Genomic DNA, 12702 nt, shown 5'->3' on the forward strand with positions numbered 1-12702 from the left:
CGGGGGTGGGGGGTAGGGGGTGGGGGGGAGTAAAGGGCTGGGGTGGAGGGCTGTTTGAAAAACTACATACCTCTGGACTTAGGCTTGGTGGTCCCAAGTCCTTAGGTCAGGATCTTTACCTGAGTTGGAGGGGGAAGTATTGATTCTGACCTAGAGAATGGTTTTGCTGTTGATGAGCTAGGTTGTAGGTTCTAAGTGAGAGGTCTTGTTAAATTTGTTTGGGAAGACTTGGGCACCTGCAGACCTTAGCAAAGGGACTCTGGACCGAGTTGATTAAGGACAGTAAAGGGAAGGAACAAGAGAGGTCCAGGGCCAATGAAGGATGTGCTCTAGAACTCAGGGCAGGCTTCGATCACCAGGGCAACAGGAATGCCAAGTAGTCTCCAGGGCAACAGAAGTCTTCTGGTCCTCTCCTGCGTGGGTGATGTTTCCTGAGAGGGCTGCTCTGGATCTAGTTGGGATCAGAGTTGAGTGAGTCTCTCTGTAGGCTGTGCAAACATAGGAATGGGAGGAACACGGCCCGAGAGGAGTCTGGTTTTGTGAGTTTCTGGAAGGTTCTTGTACCATGGGGGAGCGGCGTTCACTGGGAGTTGTGGAGCTGAGGTCACCCCGGCTGGGTGGTTAGGGTGAGACCGAGGCTCTCAGGTAGGCAGCGCAGCAGGCTTCAGTTAGAGGCCAATAGAATTGGGCAGGGGCGGGTTTCGCTGAGAGGGACCAATCGCATGGGGTGCGGGGCGGAGCGGCAGGCGAGCGTCACGCCGAGGCCGCCGCGGGGCCTGCTTATCGCCGGTTCAGCGCAGCCCGGAGTCGCCCAGGCCTGAACTCCTCCCCAGGTCCCGGCCCGGGCCCGGAGCCCGCGAGGACGCCAGAGGCCACCCCCCGGGGGTGGGGAGCGGAGCCGCGGGTCAGCTCTAAGAGCGTCCCGTGCTGGCCTGGCCGGCCCCGCCCCCGCCCCGGGCCATGGCCCAGCCCTTGTCCCGGCCCCTCATCCTATCCCAATCTCAGCCTTGGCCTCCGGCCACGCCCTCGCCCCGTTTCCCAAACCTGTCCAGGCCCCGGCCAGTGTCCCAGCGAATGCCCAGGTCCAGGTCCCCGCTCCAACCCCGTTGTTCCCTGCCCCCAGCCTGGCCGCTATCTCCGCCTCGGCCCTTGTTCCATCCCTTGTCACAATTCCCAGCCCAGCATCTGACCCAGTCCCATTCCCGGTGTTTGCTCAAGCCCCTGGCACAGCCCCAGCCCTTACTTCAATCTCCATCACACCCATTCCTTCCATCACACCTCCTGCCCTTGTTTGAGCCCCAGTGCTCAGTTCAGCGCCACCCAAAAGCTCCTTTGCCCCCATCTCTGTGTTTGCCCAAGTCTCTTCCACTGGGCCCCCGCCTCTCTCATACTCTACCCCTCTCCCAGCCTCGACTCAGGTCTGGGCTCCAGCTGCCGCCAGCCCTATTGCTGCTGTTGCTGTTTTCTGTCCTTGGTCCAGGGGTTGGTGAGTGCAGAAGCGGAAAGGATTGAGACAGGATGGGGTTCCAGGGAAGGGTGGCTTGGAAAAAGGAGAGATGGGACTTGGTGTGCTCCGTCACTGGGGAAGAAATGGGCCTGTGTGTGTGTGGATAAGGGTGAGAAGGGGGCTTACACAAGAGATGGATTAAGAGTGAGACAAAGGCTCTCAGGTAGTTCAGCAGGTGGCTAATAGTCCTCAAGAGACAGGGAGATCTCCTTTCCCGTGTCCATCCTGACTTCTTGAGTCTGGCTTTCCCTGGGAAGTCTTGGGGGCTTTTACTCCTTTTGTTTCCAAAGTTTTAAGGAGATGACCTAGTCCCACTGTAGAAGCTTCTATTGTAGCCTGAGACATGGAGGTATTGTAGCCTAAACCTTTGAAATAACAAACATTTTTATAAGAAGGGCTAAAAAGCAGTTTTAAAGATAATATGTTGCATTAAATAGATGGACATGGGTTATTTGCCATTATAATGAGTTTCGTCTTGTGCTGGATCTTTCCAGCATCGCTGGGCCACGGACAGTTCTTGATACTTTTAAAGCATGACTGAACCTCAGCACAATTCTGCAGATGGGGAAACTGAGGCTCAGCGAGGGAGCAGTTTGTTCAAAGTTGTATTCTACGTAAATGGCACTAGTGGGGCTAGAAAAAAGGGTTTCCTAGTTCCTGTGACATACTGGTGGTCTCCCTCCCCTCTTCCTCTGACTATAGTACCTGACTGAAGTATTCCTCCATTGTCTCAAGGCATAATCTCTTTCATAAACTGTTTCTCACTAGCCAGGTGCCAACCTACATGCATCATCTAGTCCAGGAAGTAGATTGGTTGGTTAGTAGGTTGATTGGTAGAGCGGTCCACCTTCTTAATGGTTGGAATGAGAGAAGCAGAGAGGGGCCTAGCCTTAGGGGCAGAGGTGGCCCCATAATGAAATGCCTAGTGTTCATGACCTCAGCCTCAAGCCACCTTTGCTGAGTGGCTCTGTGTGGAGAATGGAGATTGTCTCAACATTCTTTGGCAATACCAGCTGGCCAGTGGGTGGAGGAGGGTTTCAGTGATCTCAGTGGGTCTGCTCAGTGTACAGCTTGAGATTAATGCCACCCGAGGGGCATAGGCCTCCAGAGATGCGTGGAGACAGTGTACTTATGTGTCTAACAGGGACCTGGGGATGGTGCATGCGTGCCGTGCATTCATGCTTACATGTTGGTGACATGCATTTTATCTGAATATACATGAGCTGATGAGTCTTTGGGATGCATATACTATTATGTGAGGGTGAGGGGATGATGTATGGCCCACACACTTCTCAGCTTGGCCCACTCCTCTTATGAACATATCACCAAAGTGCTACTTTTAGAAGCAGGTAAGTCTAGGCTTGAAGGAAGCGTTAGAGGTGTGTGTGTGTGTGTGTGTATGTGTGTGTGTGTATGTGTGTGTGTGTATGTGTGTGTGTGATATTTGTGTGAATGTTCACATCCATGTGTGTGTTTACTAAGGCTAGAGGCTACTTTATTCCCTGGAGACTATCTCTCATTGAGCCTGAAGCTCCTGTTACCCATCTGCCTTTATTGCACATGCGTAAGCATGTATGGCCATGCTAGACTTCCTCCCCCTTCCTCTTCTTCCTCTTCTTCCTCTTCCTCTTCTTCTCCCTCCTCCTCCTTACCCCCTTTTCCTTCTTTTCCTCCTCTATCCCCCCCCTCCTCCTTCAAATGTAGGTACTGGGATTTTAACCCAGGTTTTCACACCTACATAGCAAATATTCTTTCCCACTGTTCATCTTCCTAGACCTTGAGGGCATCTTATTCATCATCCACCCAGTCTTCTGGAAGAAAAGACCTAGGATGGAGGGGTAAACATTCATTGTTGACTACAGTGCAGGATTGACACTTGTAGAAGCGGCTGGCAATTAGCTTTTGGTTTTGATGAGGAAAGTTTGCACACACACACACACACACACACACATGCACACGATTTAGGTGGTGGAGAAGCACCTTTATATTATTGTAGAAAGGACATCAGGACAAGCTCACTTGGATAGACACACTTTCTCTGGGACACGATTCTGGTTGGCACTGTTAAAATTCCAAATCAAAGGATCCACCCTGCCTTCTACTTCTTCTACATTACCCCCAAAGCTCCAAGCTTCTACCCACTCCCTTTCCAACAAGTACATCCTGTGACCCCGGTAGCCTCTGGCTTTGTTGAGGTTGGCTTAGGCAGGTAGATTCTCCAGACCAAGCAAGCTCTTTGTGCTTGTCTGGTGGTAGCTTGGGGTGGGTGGGGTGGGGGGGAAATCCCTTCCCTAAGCCCAGCAGAGGGCGCTCCAGAGCTCTTATTTCCTATAACAATAGTATTCAAGGCTATTGAGTGTTGCACCTCTGGCTCCCAGTTGTGAGAGGCAGGATTCCTAGGAAGCTGTCTTCTTCTCTATTAGTTAGTCCACTCCACTTCCTCTGCCTTGAGTAGCTCCCACTTTTGTCTGAGTGCTGTTCCCAGCCTCTCTGCACTCCTGGGTAGTGCTCAGCTTTCAGGGTGGCACTTTTTTGTTGCTGTTGTTATTGAAATTGATCATTGAAATTGAAATCGTCTTTGAGCCATCCTGGCCAGTGGCTTCCACTTGTTTAAATCCTCACCTCTTGAGTGTACCTCTTTAGGTTGCCCCAGGTTAATGGGGCCAACCTACTGTCCTTCAGCAGCCACCGTTTTCCTGATGCCCCATCTCTTTTACTTTAAATACCTCATTTTGGGGGCCATTGCTGCCTTCTCCAGAGGTAGAGACCATCAGATTAGGCAATTATGGGTGTGATCATCAGATCAGACAAGCCTTATGGGTGCTTCCTGTGGAGGTGAGGACCCTCCCTCCAACCGAGATCCTGTCTTGAAGATGCTTGAATTTCCCCAGTTTCTTACCTGTTCAGGGACATATTCCTGGGTTTCTTTGGAACTGTTCTGAAGAACAGGGAGGGAGAGGGGGAGGGAGAAGGGGAGGGAGAAAGGAAGAGAAAAGAGAAAGAGAGAGAGAGGGAGCATGAGTGAGCATTGTATGTGGGGACAGTTTGTGTGCATGTTGGAGCCATCCTCTCCTATTATCTGAGCTCTGGATTACCGTCCCCCTGTGCTTGTCTGGCTAGGGCCTTTCTTGCCCACCCTGGCTCTCCTCCTGACAATAGTGATCAGGGAGTCAGCATTTTAGCTAGAGATAGCCACCTCCTCCCCACCTCCCCACCCCCAAACCCAGCCCTACTCCAAATAGTCCCAAGTGATTTAGGATGCCACTGGGTCACTGAATGACTGCCTCCCAGGACCTCCCTCTGGGACAACATCCCTAGAGAGTCTGATCGCTCTCCTTTCTTGGGCACTGCCATGGTGGCCTGCCAGCCCCCGCTCTTGACTCTGCCACCCAAGCAGCTCCCTTGCAGCCTCACCACACCTCCCTCCCCTCTTCTGCCCTGAGCTGGTACACAGACAGCTCTTGTGAAGCTTCTGAGAATTTTTACTGCTCCTAACCACTGGGGAATAGAAAAGGGCAGAAGACAAACAAGTCACACAGCTCTGAGCTGGCTCCCGAGCCCCACAGGTGGAGTTCTCGCTCGCTCAGCGGCTTAGGAGCCTATGCCAGCACACATACACACACACACACACACACACACACACACACACACACACAAAGTCACACACACTCACACTCACACACTCACACACAACTCACACACACACTCATACACACACTCTCACACTCACACTCACACACTCACTCACACACACTCATGCACTCACAACTCACACACACTCATACACACACACTCATACACACTCACTCACACACTCACACACTCACTCATACACACTTACACTCACACAACTCACACACACATTCATACACACACACGCACACACACACTCACACACACTCACATGCACGCTCATACATGCACACATACACTTGCACTTTCTGTTTTGTTAGGCTTGGTGGGTGGAGATCAGTTCCTTCTGAGTGAGTGAGCTGCTGTGAAGTCAAATGAAGGGCCGTAGGTTTAAATTATCAGGGTTTCATTTTTTTTTTGCAATTTGAATTTTTAAGAATGAGGTTTTTGTGAGGAATAAACCAGATGACGCTAGGGCAGCACAGGCCGCAGCCCCTGGCTGGTGGAAAGTGCTGTTGACTTGGTCCTGTTGGTGAGAAAATGGCCATGCCTACTGTCTAATGGAGATGCCTTCCTCTCCCTCCCCTCTGCTTCCCAGGAGGCCTTTTCCTGACTGATTATTCCACCTGCTCACCCCGAAAGCTCAGCCCATTTCGCTCCTTTGCCAGTACCGAGCTCTTCCACTTCCACGTTCCCGAGGACACGTTCCTGGCTGTTTGGAACCTCCTCATCTTTAAGGAGCAGGGAGGAACCTTTGGGGACCACTGCCCAGACCAAAGCGTGACTGTGTGAGTGTTTGAATAACCCTTCTGTATCCCCAATGTCCAACCCCAGTCATTTTCCAAATCGAGTTATACTTTTGGGGGTCTAAACATGCCTCTTGACCCTTCTCCAGGTTGAAGTGTGACTGGAGGCCATGACCTCTGTCACCTGAGCACTCATAACTACTGTGAGTGTCTCAGCTGACCTGCTGCCCTTCTGCCCTTATGGACTTGACCCTTGATCTGGAATCATTTTGTGGTGTGTGTCAGTATAGGGAATCTGCTTGTTTCACTAGTGATGAGTTGACACTTCTTTTTTTAGCCCCCGTTTCCCAATTCCTGCCCCACTGTCTGCTTTTCTCTGTTCCTACTTCTTGTCCCCTAGGTATTTCCGATCTGGAGCACCTCCCGTCATCAATCCGCTGCGCACACACTTCCCAGCAGACACGGCTGTGCCTGGGGTTTTCTCACTGACCCTCAGCTGGACGCTGCCCAACAGAACCTCAGGCATCTTTAACGTCAGCAGCCCCTTACCTGGGGACTGGTTCTTGGCTGCTCACCTTCCTCAAGCCCATGGCCACATCTCTGTGAAGGTGGGTTGATGCTACCTGGGACAAGGAGAGTCAAGTCTTCCCCTCTCTCCCTGCTGAGTGCTCAGTGGCATCATAGCTCCGTCACCAGAATGGCTGTGGTGGGCCACTGTTCGGGGCCAGTGGGTTATCTGATGGGATGGTCTATAGTGGGCAACTGGGACATAGTGATTCCAAGAAACTAGAGAAAACTTAAAGATTCTGGAATGAGGCCCTGGATGGAACTGGGCAGTTGCATGCCTTCCTATTGGAGGGCGTTAAGGTTAATGAAGGTGGTCACAACTCTCTGGGCCTGTGGGATCTGCTGTACAAACCCAGCACTAGCTTTATTTTGTATTTTGATTGATAGTAGCCCTGGAACTTCTCTCAGGTCATATCCTCATCTCTAGACCGTGCATCCTGGTTTTGGGTCTCTGTCTCCCTTGCTCTTTGAAAAGCCATAAGAGAAGCTTTTCCTAATAAAAGAGGCTTTCGATAGCTGATATTCTTCCTAACTCTTGCCTCCCTTTCCTCTGAATACCAGCACTGATTTTATCACAGCAGAGGTTGTCAGTCTGAAGGGCAGGTCAAAGGTCAGGATGCTTCTTGGTTTAGAGTGAAGGAAATCAGCAGTTTTCCCGCTGCTCTCATGTGTTAGAGAAGTTGGGACCCTCCTTGTAGTAAAGAAATACATAGGTTTCCTGCTCCTGCCTGTTGCAAGGTGGGGTGGGGGGGCAATGTGATGAGCTGGCCATGAAAGACAGAGCATGAACAGAGCAGAGATTGGTTGAGAGTTACAGAATAAGAACATCATAAAGCAAGGGAAGCTGGTGCTGTTTGGCTATTGAATTAAGAGGGACAGAAATTCCCAACCAGGGGATTATTGGCTCTAAATTGGTAAAATGCCTAGAGCAGTGTAGGCTGAGTTTTGTGAAGTCCACGGGGGCCTGGGAGTCCTCTGGATGAGAGTGTGCTGGGATCTCAACCTGGAAAAGTCTCTGGGCTCTTGATTCATATCAGAAAAATAGATTTCTTTCCCCTAGGAGGAATGTCTTCATTGATCTTTGGCCAAATCTCAAAGAGCCTGCCTCTTAACCCAGCCAGGATCTTGCCTCACTTTGTAAGAACTGAGAGAAGAATCCTCTATCCCCTGTTCAGGTTATCCACCTTTCCAAGTGAGCAGGAAGTCCCCGGAGCCTAGACCTGGGTAGGGATTACTGAGCTGAGGCCTAGGAAGGAGTGGCCATGGCTGCTTGGGCATAGCGGCATGCTGCACCATGGAGCAGAGCTCCCCAGACCTATTCAAGATTCAAAGTGTCTAGTGTCCAGTGGCGAGAGAATAACCAGCCTGGCATTTATAGTTCTATCTAGAGGGAGCAGACAGTGCCAGGGAGGCTTGGTACAACTGGAGGCCTAGACGGCTGCTCCCAGCAGCATACTGAGACCAGAGAGAAAGGGTACAATTGAGTCTTAATCACTGGATGGACAAGGATCTCGGGGATGGTTCTTCTAACATGTTGATTACCTTCTAGAATCTTATACAGGCCTCTGAGGATTCTTGAGCTCTCCAGACCCTGGCTAGTTTTCCAGACTTAAACCTAAGGGTTTGTTGTCTAGAACATTCTTTTGCATTTCCCACTTGTATCCTCTTTGTATCATGGTTCTTCAGACTTACTGTAAGACATAGCAAACACATGAAGTGATGTGGGCTTAGGGATAATCCTGGGTGGGGCCAGGAAGAATTCCAGTGAGAAGAAGGCAGTACTGTTTCTGGAGTCCTCCTGGAGATGAGCCTAGATCTCTCTTTAACCCTTTGTCCTCCAGCTGTTTTGCATTAGGCCTTGAGTTTGATGCTGGGAATACTGAGGTAAATAAGAGATGGTAAGATGTGGAGAATGCTTGAAAAAACACAAAGAGAGATGGCTGACTAGGTTTGTCAATATGGTGGAGACAGCCTTCAGAGACTGTGAGGCAGTGAGGTCTGATGGGGAGGAGACAGGATAAGTATTTCAGAAGTGTGAATAGCATGGGCCAGAGTTCTGGAGGCACATTGAAGGAGGTCAGTGTGAGCTCCGTAAAGAAGGTGGAAGGGTGGGCAGAAGTCAGACCAAAGAGGGCCTAGAAGTGTGAACTGTACCCTGAGAGTGACAGAGAGCCCTGGAAGGCTGCCCTTCTCTTTAGTCCCGACCCCCTCCTGAGTTATGTGTTCTGGCACCCAGCATAGCTGGCACTCAGCAGTTTTGTGGCTATTCTTCCACCTTCTCAAATGCCTGCTGCCCCAAGCTGACCTCGTGACTCCTCTTCTCCTTACCCCTTCTTCCTGTCAGCCTTCTCATCTCTTCCTAAGGCTCCTGTTTACCAGTCTGAGATGCTGGCTTTGGGGCTCTGGAACCAGTTAGCACCTAATAGATCATAAGGAGAAAGTTCTCCCAAATAGCTGGGCATAGGTCTTGAAGACCTTCTCTCTCCAGTCTAAGATCTGGGTGTAAATAAGATCAAGTAAAGTCAAGAAAACGACACGCTGGACAGCAGCAGATGCAGACGGTTTAGAGGCAGCATGCCGAGGAGGACCAAGCGTCTCAGCAGCTCAGCTGCAGTAGGTAATATCCACCAACGGCCTCCCCGCTTCCTCTCCTCTCTAAGTTATCTTATTTATATTTCAAATAGGTGACATATGTACCTGGTACAGCCTTTGAAAGGCACAAAAGACCCACAGTGAAAAGTAAGTCTGCCTTCTCACCTGTTAGTTTTGCATTTCTCTCCCTGTAGGTACCTAGTACCCAGATTCCCACTCCTTGCGTAGATTATTCTTTCCTTCTTGATTGTCTGCCTCTTGGCAGTTATGACCATGGTTCTCCTGCTCCTCCTGACCACTGTCCACTCCTCTGGCTTTTTTCTGTCGTCTGCTTGATCTATGCCTGCAGTCATGACTTGATGCTTGGCCCCCGGAGAACTCCTTTCTGGTTTTTCATTCTCTTGTTTGGCGTCTATGGCACAGTTGTTTTAAATACCATGTAGAAGTCGATGCCTCATAAGAGTAGATAGCTGGTCCTATAATCTTCGAACCTCAAACTTTCTATCTATCAGCTTTCTTGATACGTTCAGTTGCTTGTCTAAGAAGTCTCAAGCTGAATACATATAGAGCAGAACAAAGTCCAGAACTCTTGTTTCCTACTTATTTCCAGTCTAGGCCTCTTCTTCCTGGTTGTTTCCTTCCCAATAAGTACAGCTGCTACCCACCAGTTGTTCTGGCCTCAAATGTGTCCTTCCTGACTCTTCCTCTTCTCTTACTTCCCCCTGGCCAGTTCACAAAGCCTTGTTCCTCAGCACTGCCTGCCCGTCTGCAGGGTCATCTCCACTTCTCCATAAAGCACATCCTCTCTGGAGCTCCCTAACCCCACAGTAACCTCCGAAACACTTGCTCTGCTTTCTCTGCTCCCATTCACTTCTGCATTGATTGGTATTGACTGAGGACTGGAGAGCTGTGCTGGGTACAGAGGAAGCCACCTGTCTCTGGACATCTTCAGTTTATAAGCCTGTTTCGGTGTTTCTACTGTGATGAAAGAACACCATGACCAAAAGCAGTGTTGGGAGGAATGGGTTTCTTTCAGTTTATAATCTCAGGTCACACACTCCATTGCTGAGGGAAGTAAGGGCAAGAGCTCAAACAAACCAGGAACCTGAAGGCGGGACCTAATGCAGAGGCCATGGAGGAGGGCTGCTTACTGGCCTGCTCTTCATGGCTTGCCTTCTTATAGAGCCCAGGACCACCAGCCCAGGGGTGGCCCCACCCACAAGTGAGCTCAACCCTCCCACATTAATCACCAGTCGAGAAAATGTGCCACAGGCTTGCCTATCTAGTAAGGGCATTTTATCAATTGAGGTTTCTCTCTTCTAAAATGACTCTACCTTATATCATGTTGACATAAAACTAGTCAGTACAAAGCCCCTCTGGGCCTGGAATTTCTTTCTTTCTTTTTTTTTTTTTTTATTTTAGATATTTTCTTTATTTACATGCGAATTTCTCCTTTCCCAGTTTCCCCTCCAAAAACAAAAAAACAAACAAAAACAAACCCCTGTTGCCTCCCCCCTCCCCATGCCTGCCACCCCGCCCTCTCCCACTTTCTGGCCCTGGCATTCCCCTACACTGGGGCATAGAACCTTCACAGGGCCGAGGTCCTCTCCTCCTATTGATGATCGATTTTGCAATCCTCTACCATACACATGCTGCTTGAACAATCAGACCCCTCTATGGAATTTCTTAAAGAAAGTTAGCCCAATTAGGCATGGTGACTCATATCTGTAATCCCATACAAGAGAGACTGAGGCAGGAGGATTGACATGCATTGTAACCAGCCTGGACTACAAGGTAAGTTCAAGGCTAGCCTAGACTACAGAATAAGACCCTGACTCTCTGTCCCACAAAGTGTGAAGAGTTCTCCATAACCCAGAGTCCAGTTACCAGGCCTTCTACCTTTCTTGGTCTCTGCTTCATGCTGAGGAAGTCTGGATGTTGAAGGAGCACAGTAGAGCAACTTATGTCCTGATATTTCCTGAAACCAGCAGGAACAAATGGAAGCAGTGTTTCTTTACCTAGACTTTGAAGCAGGGAAATGGGGGTACATCCCGAGCATGAGATTGTGGCACATCCCTAGCCAGAGTATTTCTGATCCATAGGATTTTACGTCAGAAGTGAAGAACCTCTGCTTTGGATGTCAGAGATGAAAAATTCAGTACAATTGGGTCCCTTTAGGGACTTGTCTTTTGACACCCATCTTTCAACTTGACAGCTGGCTGTTTTTCTGCACCTCAAATGTGCCAGCTGGTATGCTGCACACTAAGCATACAACCATGAGATGGCACAGAAAAGTGTGCGGCTCTGGCTGCCCAAGTCTCCTGACCTGATGTAGACCACAGCCTCTGTACAGCATTGGGCACTTAGCCTGGCTGACTTCTTCCATGGCATAAAACATGGTGAAATGTCAGGGCCTGGAACTTCTCCCCAGAACAGGCTTTGAAGGCACATCTTCATCAGGGCAGTCACCAGAATGAGTGATCGTGTCCAGTTTATTGAGCCAAAAGAAGGCCATATCTCATTTAGAGAAGACTCATTAGGAGACCCTGATGCCCCTTAGCTGGTGGTGGCTAGGGCTTGTAAGATGCGGGTGCTGTGGAAGAGGAATGGGCTTTCTGGGAGTATGGCCTCAGGATTGGAGAATGGAAGGGCCTTAGTAGATTGTCCAGTGCAAGAGAAGCCTTGGGAAGTGTGGTAGCTGTCCTTCAGTGTCTGAGGAAACAGTCTGAGGCTGAGGGTCAGGTCAGAGGGGACATATTTTGGCTTCGTAAAGGTCAGTGCTGTCCACAGCTGGGCTGATTCATGTGTTTGGCAAACATTCATGGCAAGTTGCACACACTACATTAAGCCTGTGTGTGGAGAGCCAAGTCCTGTTCTCAAGTTCCAAACAGTCTGCGGGTTGGAGAGAGTAGTCCTCACTGGTGTGATGAAGCAGAGGGCAGACAGACAGACAGGTGCATATCAGGAGGGCAACCTGGCAACAGAAATGGTTAAAGGCTTAGACTAGGAAGGGTTGGACCAGAAACCTAGACGAGGCTTCCCAGCTCCCCCAGAGCCAGTGTTTAGTTGTAGACTGGGATAGTTTGCTGTTATGGTGATGTGGGGGCAGACCAAGAATGAGGGGTTGGGTTGGGATTAGGTGCAGCAAAGCCCAGTATCAGTTGTGTCTGAACTTGAGTCCCCAAGCTTCATTTAGTGCTGAGACCTTGAAGACCCAGATAGGACAAAGATGATAAGAAATGACTGTGCAGAGAGCTGAGGGGAGAGTTCAGTGGGTAAAGCATGAGGACATGAGTCCAGATCTTCAGAACCACACAAAGCTGGCAGAGTAGCACACATCTGTAGCCCTGGTGCTTGGATGGTAAAGCAGGAGTGGGGATAGGAAAATCTCCAACAGCTCATGGGCTGGCTAGCCTAGCTCATTGAACTCACAAGAGAGCTGGTAAGCAAGGTGGGAGGCGGAGACTAGCATCTGAGTCCCCCTCTGATGTATACCTGTGTTTTATGGGCAAGTATATGCATTCAAGTACATGAGCACACAAATAGAAAAGGCAATTCTCCCCCGAAGAGCCTGCATCCATACTCGGGTATGTCTTTCTTCTAAGTGCCTCTTCCCCTAACCCTTGTAGTTAAGCTTGTTGTCATTTTTTTTTTTTT

General features: G+C 49.9%; 2 protein-coding genes across 21 annotated transcripts in view; one reads left to right on the forward strand and one right to left on the reverse strand.

The window, feature by feature from the left end:
• Positions 1–334, reverse strand: part of Fam221b (family with sequence similarity 221 member B) — an 8754-nt gene extending 8420 nt beyond the window's left edge. The window contains exon 1 of one of the 2 annotated variants that reach the window (XM_031377235.1): positions 71–334. The gene's annotated coding sequence lies outside the window, so the exon portion shown is untranslated. The remainder of the gene's footprint in view (positions 1–70) is intronic. The other variant, XM_031377234.1, reaches the window with a different exon arrangement.
• Tmem8b (transmembrane protein 8B) overlaps positions 1–12702 on the forward strand; it is a 57335-nt gene that overhangs the window by 14697 nt on the left and 29936 nt on the right. For 4 of the 19 annotated variants that reach the window (XM_031377229.1, XM_031377230.1, XM_031377220.1 and 1 more), the window contains 2 exons: positions 5739–5928; positions 6287–6494. Coding sequence is in view for 9 of the 19 variants with exons in the window: in XM_031377220.1 (XP_031233080.1) it covers positions 5739–5928; positions 6287–6494 (398 nt within the window). In the remaining 10 variants the exon portion in view is untranslated. Of the gene's footprint in view, positions 1–383; positions 540–681; positions 1487–2220; positions 2857–5738; positions 5929–6286; positions 6495–9137; positions 9193–12702 lie in introns of those variants that run through there. The other 15 variants (XM_031377224.1, XM_031377232.1, XM_031377225.1 and 12 more) reach the window with 11 other exon arrangements.

Source organism: Mastomys coucha, unplaced genomic scaffold (genome assembly GCF_008632895.1).
Source record: "Mastomys coucha isolate ucsf_1 unplaced genomic scaffold, UCSF_Mcou_1 pScaffold18, whole genome shotgun sequence".
NCBI lineage: Eukaryota > Metazoa > Chordata > Mammalia > Rodentia > Muridae > Mastomys > Mastomys coucha.